This window comes from Neofelis nebulosa, chromosome 12, assembly GCF_028018385.1.
Source record: "Neofelis nebulosa isolate mNeoNeb1 chromosome 12, mNeoNeb1.pri, whole genome shotgun sequence".
NCBI classification, from domain to species: Eukaryota; Metazoa; Chordata; class Mammalia; order Carnivora; family Felidae; genus Neofelis; species Neofelis nebulosa.
The window spans coordinates 7351494-7369455 of NC_080793.1; the positions used below are offsets into that span (position 1 = coordinate 7351494).

Consider the following 17962-nt stretch of genomic DNA (forward strand, 5'->3'; position numbering starts at 1 on the left):
ATACTCAGAAAGAATGAATAACTTACCAAAAATCCCACAGCTAATAAAAAGTGAAGGTGAAATTTAAAACCAGGTCTGTTAGTATACAAATACATACTGCCTAGCTGAGAGGGCCTAGAAGCTATAGCACCCCAGTAGCAGTGAGCACACCCAGCACCCAGATCTTGGTTTCTCATACCATTATCTTTTCTTTTTTTTTCTCATACCATTATCTAATAAAAGTTACCAAGACTCCTTAGAGAAACAGCTAACTCTACAGCTGGGGCGGGGAAAATAAAAGATGAGCCTGGAGCATCTTGTAATGTCAGAAAATAAGAAAATAATTCAGGAAAAAAAAGGATGGAAAATGTCAAGATTACACAGAAGCCACCCTGAAAGAACTCACAGTGACCAAAGCTAAAACAAAGTATAAACAAAGTATAAAATAAATATACATGTGCCCATGTAAATAAATAAATTAATACAGAGAAGGAAAAAACCTTCCTTAGAGAAGAAGTCCAAATACTACATATAGATGCTACTCCCTTCGGGAAGTAGAATTTAATTCCACTATACCCCCAGCTAGACAGTGGGCTATGCTTAGTGACCCACTTCTAAAACAGAGTAGGGAAAGGAAAAACAATGACTTGATGGAAGAGAAACTTGGCAAACACTACCTTGCCCAAATGAGCAAGATCACCATCACCAGTGATTTCATGTGGATTACCACATCCTCTGTTATGATAAGAATGGTACTTCATTTCTGTGCATTCTTCCCAAAAACCCCACAACTCCAATCTAATAATGAGAAAAACATGAGACAAATCCAAATTGAGGACATTCTACAAAATACTTGACCAGTCCTCCTCAAAACTATTCAAGATGATGAAAATTAAGGAACGACTGAGATGCTGTCACATCTAAGAGCTAAGGAGACATGACAACTAAATGCAACGTGGGATCCTGAATTGGATCCTAGAACAGAAAAAAGACATTAAAGGAAAAAAAAAAGTTAAATTCAAATAAAGGCTGACGTTTAAAAAAAAAAAAAGTCTGTCAGACCTCAAATCTCATGCTACTGACAAAGAAACTTTTGTCTTTAAAAAAAGAAAGTAATGCCACAAATGTCCATTCCGTGAACTACAAGCATGTTGTTGTTGGATTTGATTTTTTTTATAGACTCTCACATTTCACAGGAAATCCACAACACAAAGGCTACTATAAGGTTAAACAGTAAGTTCTGAAAGAGGCAACACAGAATGAGGATTAAGAACACAGACACTGGAGTAAGACTGCCAGGTTCAAATCCTGGTTCTACACTTACTAGCTGTGTGACCTTGGGCAAGTTACTTAACCTCTTTGTGCCTCAGTTTCCCCATCTGTAAAATGGAAACAATAATAATAAAAGTACCTATAGGTGATAATATAGTGATTAGCTTCTTTTTTTTTAAGTCCATATATTTTAGACACACAGAAGTTACAGATAAAACAACACGACGTCTGGGAGTTACTTCAAATAAGTATGGGGGAAGGGGTAATGAACAACCACAAAAAAAGAAAGTTCTTCACTAACCTAAGAAAATGAAGATGGAAAGTAATGTAAAAACAAAATCAGATGTTCAGAAGTAGAAAGGAAATGAGGGTGGCTTGGGAACTACGACGCATAACAGAATGCAATCTGGACTAGGAATTAAGGTACAAGAGTCTAGTCCTACAAGGTGTACTCTCTTCTCTTTTAAAACTAATTTATATTTGATTGCTGTTGTTTTTCATTGCCCAGAGGGAAAAAAAAATCTATATATTCAAGCAAAGAATAAAAACAGTAGCTATCTTAAAGAGCTGTTATAAGGATTAAAGAACTTCTGATAAGTGCGAAGAGTAATAGCTGGTACATAATAAACATTCTAAGTGGTCAGCTACTACTGTCACTGTCCACTGCCCTATCCCGGCACTTGGTGCTGACAATACTTCACACAAACATGGCGGAATGAGATAAATATTAGAACTACTCACTGATGAGTTAATGACTCTCTAGCCCTAGGCACTAGGCTTATATAACTGCATTCAGCAAGGTTGTATTTCTAAAAGGAATTTCCCTTTCAACAGACAGTACAAATGTGCCTGACTCTTTTCCACTGGTAACCAATTTGTATTCTCTGTAATCTACCTAACCCAGCAGCATCACCAAATCGTACAGGAAGTTTCTCTACCCCAGCTTCCTCAGTGGAATTACTCTAACCAGACGCATGGAATAGCCATACCTGGGAGGTTTATAGTAGGACAGCCCCTCTAAGAGCCGATGCCAATGTTTATTCAGTTCTGCCTCAATCTGATTCTGGAAAAGAACAAAGAAATTATACAGGGATTTACACATTCCTGATCTTTTTAATATGTTTCTCCCCACAGCTGAAATCATTTTGGATAGAGAATTATGTAGCCTCCTTTCCCTTGCTTAACATTCTAACAATGATTTAATCTTATTATGAAAATCTTGATAAACTAGCTTTCTGGGGTGCCTGGGTGGCTCAGTCGGTTAAGCGTCTGACTTCGGCTCAGGTCATGATCTCACGGTTCATGAGTTCAGCCTCACATCGAACTCTGTGCTTATAGCTCAGAGCCTGGGGCCTGTTTCAGATTCTGTGTCTCCCTCTCTCTGCCTCTCCCCTGCTCATGCTGTCTCTCTCTTATAAAAATAAATAAACATTAAAGAAAATTTTTTTAATGTCCTTTCTAGTGGTTGCATGATATTTTATCAAGTAGTTAGCTAATAATTTATTTACCATGTCTCTAACGTTAGACATACTTAAGCTGTGATTACTTATTAATATATATAATGCTATGGTAAAGAGCTTTGTATACAAAAATTTTTTCAGGATTTCTTTCTTGTAAGATATGTTCCTAGAAGTAGAATTATCAGATGAAAGCATATCAAAATGTTAAAGCTCTAGGGCTGCCTGGATGGCTCAGATGATTAAGCGTCTGACTTCACCTCAGGTCATGATCTCACGGTTCTTGAGTTCGAGCCCCACATCTGGCTCTGTGCTGACAGCTCGGAGCCTGAAGCCTGCTTCAAATTCTGTGTCCCCCACTCTCTCTGCCCCTCTCCAGCTCGTACTCTGTCTCTTTCTCAAAAATAAATAAACGCTAAAAAATTTTTTTTTTTTTTTTTTTTTTTAATGTTAAGGCTCTAGAGGTGCCAGGCTGGCTCAGACAGTAGAGCACGTGACTCTTTTTCTAAGTTTGTTTATTTATTTTGAGAGACAGAGAGAGCAGGGGAGTAGCAGAGAGAGAGGGAGAGAGAGAATCCAAGGAGGCTCCACACTGTCAGCACAGAGCCCAATGCAGGGCCCAAACCCACAAATTGTGAGATCATGACCAGAGCCAAAACTAAAGTCAGACATTCAAATGACTGAACCACCCAGGTGCCCCATGACTCTTGATGTCAAGGTCATGAGTTCAAGACCCACATTGGACATGGAGCCTACTTAAAAAAAAAAAAAAAAGTTAAGGCTCAAAAAAAGGTGTGACATTCATTATGTTAATTACCACAATAACAACAGTGATAATTAAATATCATCTTAATGCTTTACCCTCACAAGTTAAGGCCACTCAAGGATTAACACAAAGAACTGTGCTTTACTGATTATATACTTGGAAATATCCTAGATACCATAGCCTCTGTGACCTAAGGAGCTAGCTACATGGAAAAGGAAAAAAAGGCAAGGAAAGTATGAGACAGAGAAAAAGCCTGAGAATCTTCCTTAGCCCTGAAGTAGCAGAAAGGTATTTGTACTCCAACCCTGAGCAGCCAGCCAAGCAGCACTGGTATCTTTTCAGGTAAGGAATCACTAAAGGACAAAGAAAGGTAGAGATTTAGAAAACTTCAGCAGATAGGCTATAAAACACACATTTCAGCACAGAGAAGCAGGGAATGCATAAAGTTTACAAAGATACAGGAATGAAAAAGATGCGTTTACTTCCTCCTTCAAAGAGAAGGCTATTTCAGGGGCTCTTTGTAATATAAGCTATACAAAAACTACAGAATCCACTCAAGAATACCAGCACTTACCAGCTCTCTCAGAGCTGACCTTCCAAGCAGAATTGTCCACAGTTCCCTGCTGCTCCTGAAAAATGACAGAAAGCAGAGGTAATTTTGCACTTTCATTTTTTTTAATGTTTTATTTGGGGGGGGGGGGAGGGGGAGGACAGAGGATCTAAAGTGGGCTGAGCTGACAGCAGTGAACCTGACACAGAGCTCTAACTCACAAACTGTGAAATCATGACCTGAGCCGAAGTCGAATGCTCACCTGAGTAAGCCACCCAGGTGCCCCTGCACTTTCAGAGAACACAAATTTGACTAAGCTGTCTCACAGTATCTCACCTATTCTCTGAAATCAGGAAATTCAATGTATAAAGCAATTTGATGAAATTCTAGACATTAATCCTATTCTATTTTTCTTATAAGTTTGATGTTCAAAGTAGAAATTAAGAAACTAACATATAACCTAAACCAAGCAGGTACTATTAAAAATGAGAATGGCCACCACATTTCAATGCATTTAAGATGCCATTAATTGAAGGATACATAATTATTTATGTTCTATCAATAATAAAATGCATTGCAATTTCAGAGGTATTAAAGTATGCAAAAATGTATATTTTAGAATTAATGAAATATAAAAATTAGTGAATTATCTTACATCTTCTATGCTAAGGCACCGCCTCAATGCAGCATTTTATTTCTACCTCCTCCCCTCTCATTAAAATGTAGTGACAAATAAGGAGAATCTAGAAAAGGAGTATATCGTGGCGCCTACGTAGCTCAGTCAGTTAAGTGTCTAACTTCGGCTCAGGTCATGATATCACAGTTTGTGAGTTCAAGCCCTGCATCAGGCTCTGTGCTGACAGCTCAGAACCTGGTGCCTGGTTCTGACTCTGTCTACCTCTATCTCTGCCCTCCTCCAAGCTTACTCGTGCTCTCTCTTTCCCAAAAATAAACATTAAAAAAATTTTTTTAATAAAAAATAAAGACTATATTTCAAGCCACCCATGACTTCCAGAATTTTTCTTTTTTACCATTTTATTAATTTTTTGAATTTACATCCAAGTTAGTTAGTATATAGTGCAACAATGATTTCAGGAATATATTTCCTTAATGCCGCTTACCCATTTAGCCCCTCCCCCCTCCCACAATCCCTCCAGTAACCTTCAGTTTGTTCTCCATATTTAAGAGACTCTTATGTTTTGTTCCCCTCCCTGTTTTTGTTTTTGCCTCCCTTCCCTTATGTTCATCTGTTTCGTATCTTAAAGTCCTCATACAAGTGAAGTCATACGGTATTTGTCTTTCTCTGACTAATGTCACTTAGCATAATACCCTCTAGTTTCATCCACGTAGTTGCAAATGGCAAGATTTCATTCTTTTTGGTTGCTGAATAATACTCCACTGGATACGCATATACACACACACCATGTCTTCTTTATCCATTCATCTATCGATGGACACTTGGGCTCTTCCATACTTTGGCTATTGTTGATAGTGCTGCTATAAACATGGGGTGCATGTGCCCCTTCGAAACAGCATACCTGTATCCCTTGGATAAATACCTAATAGTGTAACTGGTGGGTCACAGGGTAGTTCTATTTTTAGTTTTTTGAAGAACCTCCATACTGTTTTCCGGAGTGGCTGCCCCAGTTTGCATTCCCACCAGCAGGGCAAAAGAGAGCCTCTTTCTCCGCATCCTCGCCAACATCTGTTGTTGCCTGAGTTGTTCATGTTAGCCATTCTGACAGATGTCAGGTGGTATCTCATTGTGGTTTTGTTTTGATTTCTATTTCCCTGATGATGAGTGATGTTAAGCATTTTTTCATGTGTCAGTTGGCCACCTGGATGTCTTCTTTGGAGAAGTGTCTATTCATGTCTTTTGTCCATTTCTTCACCGGATTGTTTTTTGGGTGTTGAGTTTGGTAATTTCTTTATAGATTTTGGATACTAACCCTCTATCTGATATGTTGTTTGCAAATATCTTCTCCCATTCCGTCAGTTGCCTTTTAGTTTTGCTGTTTCCTCTTTTTTTTTTTTTAAGATTTTATTTAAGGAGGGGCACCTGGGTGGCTCAGTCAGTTAAGCACCTGACTTTTGATTTCAGTTCAGGTCATGATTTCATGGTTCATAGGATGAAGTTTCACATTAGACTCCATGCTGACAGTGCGGAGCCTGCTTGGGATTCTCTCTCTCTCCCTCTTTTTTCTGCCTCTCCCTTACTCGCACTCTCTCTCTCTCTTAAAAGTAAATAAGGGGCGCCTGGGTGGCTCAGTCGGTTAAGCTTCCAACTCTTTTTTTTAAATGTTTATTTTTGAGAGAGAGACAGAGCACAAGCGGAGGAGGGGCAGAGAGAGAGGAAGACGCAGAATCCGAAGCAGGCTCCAGGTTCTAAGCTGCCAGCACAGAGCCTAACTTGGTGCTCAAACTCAAGAACCACGAGATCATGACCTGAGCCAAGGTCGGCTGATCAACTGACTGAGCCACCCAGGTGCCCCAAGCATCCGACTCTTGATATCAGCTCAGGTTATGACCTTATGGTTCATGAGTTCATGAGTTCAAACTCCGTGTCAGGCTCCAGGCTGGCAGTGCGGGGCCTGCTTGGGATTCTCTTTCTTGCTCTCTCTCTGCTCTTCCCCCATTCAATCTCGCTCTCTCTCTGCTCTTCCCCCATTCAATCTCACTCTCTCTAAAATAATAAACGTTAAACAATAAAAATGAATGAATGAATGAATAAATACATACATACATACATAAGGGGTGCCTGGGTGGCTTAAACAGTTGAGCCTTCGACTCTGATTTTGGCTCAGGTCATGATTCCAGGGTCATGGGATCAAGGCCCGCATCACGGTCGACAATAAGGGTGGAGCCTGCTTAAGATTCTCTCTCCCTCTCCCTGTTCATTCTCTCTCTAAAATAAATGAATAAATAAATAAATAAAATTTAAAAAAAATTGTCTCAGTTTTGGCTGAGCTGGCTCAGTCAGTGGAGTGTGCACTCTTGATCTCAGGGTGGTGAGTTCAAGTCCTATGTTGGGTGTAGATTACTTAAAAATAAAATCTTTTAAAAAAATTGTCTTTCAGGATTTTCCCATCAAAGAGGTTTAAAACCTAAAATTATAAATCTCCTTTCTAAGGGTTAATGCTTGTAAGAAAACTTCAGTTATGCTGAATTAATAGACACCCAACTCCCAGAGCTGCACTGTCGAATCAGTAATCATTTATCTGATGACAAGAGAGCATTACAGCATTCACTATTCAAAAACTGGCTTTGGATCAGGTCACGATCTCACAATTCATGGGTTCCAGTCCCACATCTGGCTCTGTATTGGCAGTGCGGAGCCTGCTTGGGATTCAATCTCTTTCCCTCTCTCTTTCTCTCTGTCGAAATAAATAAACTTTAAAAAAGAAATAAAAAAAGTAAAGGTCTGAGGCGCCTGGGTGGCTCAGTCGGTAAGCATCCGACTTCAGCTCAGGTCATGATCTCACGGTTCCTGAGTTCAAGCCCTGCATCGGGCTCTGTGCTGACAGCTCAAAGCCTGGAGCCTGCTTCCTGCTTCCGATTCTGTGTCTCCCTCTCTCTCTGTTCTTCCCCCACTCACGCTCTGTCTCTCTCTCAAAAATAAATAAACATTAAAAAAAAAATTAAAGGTCTGAGTAGGGGCACCTGGGTGCCCAGTCAGTTAAGTAACCAACTCTTGGTTTCGGCTCAGGTCATCATCTCAAGATTCATGTGTTTGTTGGGCTCCGCACTGAAAGCGCTTGGGATTCTCTCTCTCTCCTTCTCTCGCTGCTCCTCCCCCACACACAGGTGCTATCTCTCTCTCTCTCTCTCTCAAAATAAAATTAAAAAAAAAAAAAAAAGATTCTCTCTCCCTTTTCCTCTGCCCCTCCCCCCTTCTCTCTCAAAAAACAAAAAACAGCATACACTTGAACTTTACATAGGATACCTTCTGATTTACACAGAATGGATTAGATACCTACTATATAACACATAGCTAACAATAGGGCTGACAGTACATCAAAATTAACGGAAAGAAATTTATCATTAATTGAAGGCATTTGTATGCCTGAGCTAATAAATCAAATCACTCTTGATCATTCATCTTCCAATTTCAAAAAGCCTGGGCATCACTGAGCTTTCATTTATCCACATTTGCTTTCAGAAGTTAGGTCCCTAGCTAGAGAGGTAGCAGTGATTCCCAGAAGAAACTCCAAAGACCACTGCCCACACTATGTAGTGCCCACACTATGAAGCCCTGCTGCCAGGGCCTAGAATTCCTTGTTTTGTCAAAGTCAAGCTGGGGGTTTTGGTTACACCAAAATCTGGAGTTTTTGCTTTAAAAAAAAAAAAAATTTTATTTTTAAGTAATCTCTACACCCAACATGGGGCTCAAATTCACGACCTGGAGATCAAGAGTCACATGTTATAACAACTGAGCCAGTCAGGCACCCCTCTTTTTTTTTTCCTGAGAGTGAGAGAGACAGACAGACAGACAGAGAATCTTAAGCAAGTTCCACTCCCAGCTAAGAGCCCTCATGACCTCATGACTGTGGGATCATAACCTGAGCAGAAATCAAGAGTCAGAAGCTTAAACAACAGAGCTATCCAGGAGCCCCACCTTTTTTTTTTTTTTTTTAAATAAAATGTCCCATAAGAGTATTGCTCAACTCGTACTTGATACTCAGATCACATACAACAAAATCACCTGCGAACAACACAGCAGTACCACAGAATCCTGGTCACAACTTAGCGCTACTGTTTCTCAAAGAACAGGCATGGGAAATCTACATTTTAAAATGACCACACAAATGAATTCCTAAATCACCACTGCTCTAGGGTATCAATTTATTTCAGAGGAGCAGGTAAAAGACCAGTCAGTACAGACCCTATCTGCCTTTTATGTTTGATATATAGTATTAGCCTTTTTTTGGCGGAGAGAAGGGGGGAGAGGAAGAGTCTGTTAACTAAACAAGATTAGAGAGCACTGTCCTAGACTAAAGCAGTAACTTTTATACTTGCTACTCAAAAAAAAAAAAAGTGTTCCTTTAGAAATTAAAATTTTATTGGCAAAAGAAAATTTTTTAATTGACAAAACCACGTCACGTTCCTTTTGTTACGTCAAAAATAGGGGTGCCTGGGGGCGCCTGGGTGGCTCAGTCGGTTGAACGTCTGACTTCAGCTCAGGTCATGATCTCGCGGTCCGTGAGTTCAAGCCCCGCGTTGGGCTCTGTGCTGACAGCTCGGAGCCTGGAGCCTGTTTCCGATTCTGTGTCTCCCTCTCTGACCCTCCCCCATTCATGCTCTGTCTCTCTCTGTCTCAAAAATAAATAAACGTTAAAAAAAAATTAAAAAAAAAAAAATAGGGGTGCCTGGGTGACTCAGTCTGTTGAGCATCGGACTTCGGCTCAGGTCATGATCTCACGGTTGGTGAGTTAAGCCCCACATTAGGCTAGCTGCTGTCAGCATACAGTCCACTTTGGATCCTCTGTCTCCCTCTCTCTGTCCCTCCCCTGCTCACACTCTCTCTCAAAAATAAAAACATTACAAAAATAATAATAATAAGATGTCAAAAATAATAATGTCTACTGATATGAGTTTTTGATAAAAAAAATAGCCAACACTATGCATTTATAGTATACACTGTACGCAGCATTTAACACCCTGTCTTGTTGACAACTTACTGACAACTCACTTATGAAGCTGATACTATTATTATCCCCATCATTTCTTCAGGAAATTAAGGCCTAAGAATACTTAAATAATTTGTCTAGTGTCACAAAGCTAACATATAATAGATCCAGGGCTTGGAGCTACGGCTTGAACCCAGGTTTGCAAAATTCCAGAGTTTAATCATTACATTACATTCACTGCTTCAAGTTGCACTCAAGATTCATCCTACAACAAGCAAAGAAAGGCTGAGGAGGAGCTTTCTTTTCTACAATGGCAACACATACCCTTAATTAACACAGTCGCTGGTACAGAGGAGAGGCTCAAAAAATACATGCTGGGGGGCGGGGGGGGGGAACAACCATGCTGATGGGGTGCCTGGCTGGCTCAGATGGTAGAGCATGTAAATCTTAGTCTCAGGGTCATGAGTTCAAGCACCACGATGGGCAGGATGGGCAGGCTTGGAGCCTATTTAAAATAATAAATAGGGGCGCCTGGGTGGCTCAGTCAGCTGAGTGTCAGACTTTGGCTCAGGTTCATGAGTTCAAGCCCAACACTGGACCCCCTGCTGTCAGCGTGGAGCTGGCTTCTGATCCTGTCCTCCTCTCTCTCTGCCCTTCCCCCTGCTTGTGCACGCGGGCTCGCTCTCTCTCAAAAATAAATAAAGTATTTTAAAAAATAAAATAAAATAATAAATTCTTAGGTGAAAAAAAAAAAAAACCCACAACATGCTCATGAATTAGTATCAAAGAAAGAATGACAGGAGTCCCTTCTCGACCTGCAATGCCTACAGTCTAAGTGGAACAGAAAAATTGGAAAACCAAAATTATATGTAGACATGCCAAGAGAAAGGAGAATAAAGGAGAAAACGGTAGTTTATCAGGAAGGAAATCCTTGTGGAAACAAGTGTCTCTGGTTCCTTGATTCCTACACATTTTCCAGCCTACGAATAACGAAGATACAAATGAATCTAAGACCCTCATGATCCTTATTAAGTTTAGCGTTGGAAATGACAAAGGACGTTAAGCACACATTATACAATCAGCGAGAAAGTAGAAAGTAACAAAAAGCATGATCCTAACAATTAGACACTACAAAGGAATATAACCACAGAAGTAAGACAGAAAACAGTCAGGGAAGAGAGAGATCACTGGGAATTTATTCAGGAATCAATGCAAGACTTCACCTCAAATTGGAACCTTAAGGTTTAGCAGGTAATTCTCAAGACACAACAGCCATGGCCAGAACCGTGACGTCTAATCCAAAGCCTCAGGGAGACATCTTCTATGTATGTTTTCAAGAAACAAAATATTCCTGGGGCATCTGGGTGGCTGAGTCGGTTAAGCGTCCCACTTCGGCTCAGGTCATGATCTCACAGTTCGTGAGTTCAAGCTCTGCATCGGGCTCTATGCTGACAGCTCAGAGCCTGGAGCCTGCTTCGGATTCTGTGTCTCTCTCTTTCTCTGTCCCTCCCCCGTGCATGCTCTATCTCTCTCTCTCTCAAAAATAAATAAATGTTAAAAAAAAAAAAAAATTCCTGAAGCCAAGACTACACTGTATGTTAACTAACTTGAGAATAATACTAAAAAGAAACAAAATATGTACTGTAGTGTCTCTCACTTATTCTCACAATAAATAAGTCTGAGCTAAGTACTTGGAGGAGAAACCAAAGCACAGAAACTAAATACCTTGCCTCAAAGTTAAAGTTTTAAAAATGTACTGAGGGGCGCCTGGGTGCCTCAGTCAGTTGAGCATCAGACTCTTTATTTTGGCTCAGGTCATGATCCCAGGGTTGTGGGATCAAGCCCCATGTCAGGCTCCATGCTGAGTGTAGGGCCTGCTTAAGATTCTCGACTTCTCCCTCTGCCCTTCTCCCCTGCTCGCACTCTCTCCATCTCTAAAATAAAAAAAGTAAATAAATAAAAATAAAAAAGTTCATTGACTTTCGGCCCAATGTTCTCGCAGACAACATAGAACTCCATTCCTCAAAGAGCTGGAGTCCGTGGAAACTGGAAATTATCTTCCCTAGAGAGATCCATGTGGTTGGAAACCTCTGGGTGAAAGCTACTAGGAGGTTAGGAAGAAGAGCCTCTACGACTGAGTCCTTTTGGTAGAAAACTGAGACACAACCAACCTACTCTGACATAGTTCTTTTGAGAAACACAGTGATATTCCACAGCGATAATAAATAAGTGGCCACTGTCCCTGGATGCCCGGGCTCCACAGATGAGGTACACACCTGTCATGTGAACCGAGATGTAAGCTTCCCAGGACAAGCTTTTTGAACCACAGTTGCTGTGCTTTCTTTCTTAGCACACGCACACCGCTCAGACTTTTACGAACACACTAACCGATGAACACAAGAGATACCTTCAAATGCCAATATTCGAACTGACTGTCTGCCAAACCCTGAGCGACCTTCCCAAAACATTCAGTGATGGGGGCGTATTACTCTATGTTTGGCTAGTGCCAGCTCCTATCAACATACACAAAGATTCTCCTACAGGCTTCAGAGCCACCTCAATACTGCTCTGAAAAGGACTCACGTTTGGAGAAACGGGCCTAAAGGGTAAAGCAGACTGAGGCCACTTACAAGTCAGCAGGCACCAGGAAGAGAATTTAAGTTGTCTCTTAGTCCAGACCTCCAGGCATTTCAAGCAGAAGGCTGCTGCTCAGTACAAGTCCAACTGTTGTAACGCGCTTTCCAGCAGAAAAGGGAAAGATTACTTTAACACACGCCCTGGGCGAAGCGCTGCTTAGAAACCCGAGCGTCATTCCTTCCATCTTCAGGTCTGAGTCTGGTAGGTTCCCCAGGACGACCGAAGCGTCTCTCAGGCAGACCAAACCCTTTCCTTGCCTTGTTCGCGTTCCCGGAGGAGGGGGCCTTACCTGGCAGGAGCTAAACTCTACCCAACCTCCACGACGACTGGGAAATAAAGCAAAGGAAAGGCAGGCGCCGCGACCCCACTGCTGCCAGAGCAAAGAGCTAAGGAGGAAAGGGCAAACTCATCCTCGCAAAGTTCCGAAGGAGTCACGGAAGAGCTCCAAAGGGGCTCCTGGGCGGCTCGGCTGGTGAAGCATCGGACTTCGGCTCAGGTGCTGATCTCACACAGTTCGAGAGCTCGAGCCCCGCTTCGGGTGAGCCCAGCTTCTCTCTCTCTCTGCCCCTCACTCATTTGCACCCTCTCTCTCAAAATGAATAAGCTACTAATAATTATACCTACATGTGTAATAATAAATATACGTACGATCGTGAAGATATAGTAACTGTAATAATAATAATATATATGTACAAAAAAAGAAAGCTCCGAAGAAGAAGAAAATCTTCACTCAGAGCTGAGAGGGGAAGGAAGTGATAATCCGAGAAGATGGGCAACGTTTGTAGTATTTACTGAGTGTCGAGTACATGCTCGTCGGGGTGTCGAGGATACAGCAGTACAGAAGACCCCCCCCCCCAAAAAAAAAAAAGTGGGGACAGCGTGCGGGCACAGTAAGTGACAGGGATGCTGAATTTTAGGCCGGGGCATGGCAGGGCCGGCCGGAAGACGCTTCGAGCGGGAACGTGGAAGCTGGAGGTGTGGCGATCCGATCCGGTTAAGGCTTCGGAGTGGGGCCGCCTTCGCTGTGAATCCTCCCTTTACCCCTCGGCTACAGTCCTCGGATCCGCGAGTCGTCTGGAAGGGACAAGGTGCCTCCCGGCCTCGAATCCAAGGAGATGACGCTTCGGAAGCGCTGGGCCCGGGTCTGGCGCTAGTAAGCAAGCGCTCTTCCAAAGTAAGAACGGCCTCCTCCTTTCTAACATTTCATCTTCGCGTCCCCAAAGTCCAGGACGGTGCCCGGGACCTCTTCAAGGGTTTGGGCCCGTCGGCTGGCGGACTCAAGGCACCAGAAAATGAATGGATGGATGGATGCATGGATGGATGAAAGGCTGCGCGGAGAAAGAGGGCAGAGACCGCAGGGAGGTGGCTCGGCGACCCCCGGAACAGACCTCGTAACGAGCACATGGAGGAACCCGGGAACGTCGCCGGAGCGGGGCACCCGAGGCTGCGGCGGGCACGGGGGGAGGCTGCGGCGGGCACGGGGGTGGGTGGGGACTCCCCCGGGCGACCGCGAAGCGCCCCGTCGCGCCTCGAGGGAGCGTCACGCCAGACGAGGAAGCGCGGGGCGGGGGGGGGGGGGGGGAGGGGCGGGGAGCCGAGGAACGCGCCCGTGGGGAGAGAGGAGGAAGGGAAAGCGACTGGGTGAGGAGACGCGAGGCCGGCGCTGAGGGAAGGGGGTGAGGCACCGGCCGCGTCTCGGAGAAGTCGCCTCAGATCCCCGCGCGCGAGGACCGTCTGGACGTAACCGCCTCCCGGTCTCGGCGCCCGGCCACCTAGCCGGGCTTCGCCCCGCTACCGCGGCCACAGCTCGCCCGCAAGTCCCGCCCGGCTGCCGCTCGACTCAGACCCCGCGCCTCACAGCCACCCCCGCCGACTCGGCCCGCTCCGCACCTCACACACGGCCCGCCGGCGGCTGCCGCCATCTTCGCGCGCGCGCGCGCCCCAGCCCCGCCCCCAGACGCCTTGCCCACGTGACCGTTCGCCTCCGGTCGGGCTGTGGGCGGTGCTCTTCGTCACGTGACGGCGGGCGGGGTCAAGATGGCGACGCCCAGAGAGGTGAGGAACCTGCGGCGAGGGCCCCCGAGGCTGTAGAGAAAGCGGCCGAGTGGCAGCGTCTATGCCCTAAGTGGGAGGCACTGGGGCGTGCCTGGGCGCCAATTATCAAGCCTCAGAGAGTGGCCTGCCCCCAGTGGAGCTTCCGTCCTCGCCGCTGGAGAACGGAGAGAGAAGGTGCTGGCTGTGTGAAGCTGTCGCTGTCGGCCTGGCAGGGCTTGAAGGACCCAGAAGCCAAGACGTCGCTAGTCACCCCGGTTTCCCCGGGGCCCCAGGTCTAGAGACATGACCCGAGAGTACGCTCCCCCGACCTCGGGGACCGGCGCTCCGCTGAGCGGGTCGGTGCTGGCAGAGGCAGCAGTAGTGTTCGCAGTGGTGCTCAGCATCCACGCAGCGGTGTGGGACCGATACTCGTGGTGTGCCGTGGCCCTCGCAGTGCAGGCCTTCTACGTCCAGTACAAGTGGGATCGGCTGCTACAGCAGGGAAGCGCTGTCTTCCAGTTCCGAATGTCTGCAAACAGCGGCCTGCTGCCGGCATCGATGGTTATGCCTTTACTCGGACTGGTCATGAAGGAGCGATGCCAGTCTGTGGGGAACACGTACTTCGAGCGCTTTGGAATTGTGGTGGCAGCCACTGGCATGGCAGTGGCCCTCTTCTCTTCAGTACTGGCGCTGGGCATCACCCGCCCAGTGCCCACCAACACTTGTGTCATCTCGGGCTTGGCTGGAGGTGTCATCATTTACATCATGAAGCACTCACTGAGTGTGGGCGAGGTGATAGAGGTCTTGGAGGTCCTGCTGATCTTCGTGTACCTCAACATGATCCTTCTGTACCTGCTGCCCCGCTGCTTTACCCCCGGGGAGGCACTGCTGGTATTGGGCGGCATCAGCTTCATGCTCAACCAGCTCATCAAACGCTCTCTGACTGTGGTGGAAAGCCAGGGTGACCCAGTGGATTTCTTCCTGCTGGTGGTGGTGGTAGGCATGGTGCTTATGGGCATCTTCTTCAGCACTCTCTTTGTCTTCATGGACTCAGGTACCTGGGCTTCCTCTGTCTTCTTCCACCTCATGACCTGTGTGCTGGGCCTTGGTGTGGTCCTGCCCTGGCTGCACCGGCTCATCCGCAAGAACCCCCTGCTCTGGCTTCTTCAATTCCTCTTCCAAACGGAGACCCGCATCTACCTCCTAGTCTACTGGTCTCTGCTGGCCACCTTAGCCTGCCTGGTGGTATTTTACCAGAATGCCAAGCGGTCGTCCTCTGAGTCCAAGAAGCACCAGGCCCCCACCATTGCCCGGAAGTATTTCCACTTCATCGTGGTGGCCACCTACATCCCAGGTATCCTCTTTGACCGGACACTGCTCTACGTAGCTGCCACTATCTGTCTGGCAGTCTTCATCTTCCTGGAGTACGTGCGCTATTTCCGCATCAAGCCCCTGGGCCACACCCTGAGGAGCCTCCTGTCCCTTTTCCTGGATGAACGAGACAGTGGACCCCTCATCCTGACACATATCTACCTGCTCCTGGGCATGTCTCTTCCCATTTGGCTGGTCCCCAGACCCTGCACACAGAAGGGTAGCTTGGGGGGAGCAAGGGCCCTGGTTCCCTACGCAGGGGTCTTGGCTGTGGGTGTGGGCGACACTGCGGCCTCCGTCTTCGGCAGCACCATGGGGGAAATCCACTGGCCTGGAACCAAAAAGACTTTTGAGGGGACCGTGACCTCTATATTTGCGCAGATCATTTCTGTAGCTCTGATCTTAATCTTTGACAGTGGAGTGGACCTAAACTACAGCTATGCTTGGATTTTGGGCTCTATCAGCATCGTGTCCCTCCTGGAAGCATACACGACGCAGATAGACAATCTCCTGTTGCCTCTCTACTTGCTGATACTGCTGATGGCCTAGCTGCTGCGCAGCAGTGATGGAGGAAACAGGGACATGGGGAGGATGAGGGGTCCCCACAGCAGCCAGCCACTTGGGCACGAAGAGCCAAGGGGTGAGAAGCACATTGGATTTTTCAGTTCATTCAGATTCAAAATAAAAGTCAAAGCTCTCCTGGTTTTAGTTTTGCTGATATTTAAAAAGAAAGTCTTTTTTTTCTTTTTTAAGAAAACAACTCTTTTTTTTGTTTTTTTTTTTTTAATGTTTATTTATTTTTGAGAGAGAAAGAGACAGCACAAGCAGGGGAGGGGCAGAGAGAGAGAGGGAGACACAATCTGAAGCAGGTTCCAGGCTCCGAGCTGTCAGCACAGAGCTCGACACGGGGCTTGAACCCACCAACAGTGAGATCATGACCTGAGTCAAAGTCGGACGCTTAACCGACTGAGCCACCCAGGTGCCCCAGAAAACAAGTCTTAAAGGATAGCACAACAACACAAAGAACTTGTGTGTGCTCTAGCCGCCGCCCCCCCGCGCCGCCCCCCCCCCCCCCCCCCCCGCCTGCCCTACCTCACCTTGTGATCCTGGATGCTGAACGCTGTAGAGTGTAAAGGTTACCACTTCAGGTTCTGGAGTCAAACTAATCTGGTCAGAGTCCTTGGCTACACTATTTTACCCACTCTGGGCCTCAGTGCTCCTGTCTGCAAGATGGCAATAGGAAGAGCCTGCACCTCACGGGGTGCTGTGAGGAGAGATGTGTGAAGGATCCAGCCCACAGCCCGTCCATAATGAACAAATAGTAAGGGAAAGTGTCATTATTACCCAAGGCCAGTCCTCGTCCCAGCAAAACGGCAGGCAAGCCAAGAGGTTTTATGGGCTGTACTTGGAGACCAGAGTGACCTTAGTCCCCTGCCTACATTTGGAGGAGAAGCCAAGAGGAAATAGCCAAGCACATGTGCTTTCTTCACTTGGGCCTAGGAAGCGCTGAAGGCGAGAGGTGAGATCGTCTTGTAGCAGGCCTGGAAGGGCTGGAGGAAGAGTATCGGGCCGGGGCTGACTTCCTGTTTCAGCCTGCTCCACCCTTGCCTCACAGCCTCTGCTGCCTGGCTGAGCGTTGCTGACGAAGGACAGGTTGGACGGCCCATGGTCCTTATCAGAGGGGCCCTCCTGAGACCCTCCCACACTCCAGTCATGTCCAAACCTGTGTTTCTTCTCTTGGTAAGAAACGAGAGACCGGGGACTGGCAGGGGTTACCGAGAGTTCTACTTGGGGCTCTGCTGTGGTGCCCACACCGCATGCTTACTGTCTGTGAGGGCAGAGTCCAGGCTCCCCACCACATCCCCGCGTGCCACCAGAGCCTGGCACTGTAGGGGGAACCCAGTGGACATTTGCCGCGTGGGTGAACAGTTCCCATCAGTGGGAAGATAGCATAGCGAGTTGCTCAAGGCTGGACAAGGTTCTCCCTTCTCACCCAGCCCAACAGGGAGGGGCCTGGCTGGAAGACGCGCGAACTCTGGCCCACCGAGGCCCGAAGCCAGAAGCACAGCTGTAGCAAGCTTGTGCTGAGGGCTGGGGATCCCTGCCAAGCCCTGTCCCTCAGAGGAAAGTGTTAGGACATTCCTTTGGGGCTCACAGGAGACTTCACAAACCCTTCCGTTCTCTCGGGCTCCCTTCTGCTTGCTAAAAGAGGCAGCAAAACGCCAGGGAAGAGCTTTGCCTCACTGACTCCCTGGGTAGCCTTGGGGAA

General features: G+C 46.2%; 2 protein-coding genes across 2 annotated transcripts in view; one reads left to right on the plus strand and one right to left on the minus strand.

Annotated features, from left to right (window-relative positions):
• NUP188 (nucleoporin 188) overlaps positions 1–14254 on the minus strand; it is a 54503-nt gene extending 40249 nt beyond the window's left edge. The window contains exons 1-3 of the mRNA XM_058693858.1: positions 14179–14254; positions 4049–4103; positions 2241–2314 (exon numbers count right to left, since the gene is read on the minus strand). Of these exons, the coding sequence (XP_058549841.1) occupies positions 2241–2314; positions 4049–4103; positions 14179–14210 (161 nt within the window). The 5' untranslated portion in view covers positions 14211–14254. The remainder of the gene's footprint in view (positions 1–2240; positions 2315–4048; positions 4104–14178) is intronic.
• DOLK (dolichol kinase) lies at positions 14214–16397 on the plus strand. The gene has a single exon (XM_058693859.1). The coding sequence runs from the start codon at positions 14626–14628 to the stop codon at positions 16240–16242; it is 1617 nt and encodes a 538-aa protein (XP_058549842.1). The 5' UTR covers positions 14214–14625; the 3' UTR covers positions 16243–16397.
• Positions 16398–17962: the final 1565 nt, after the last annotated feature.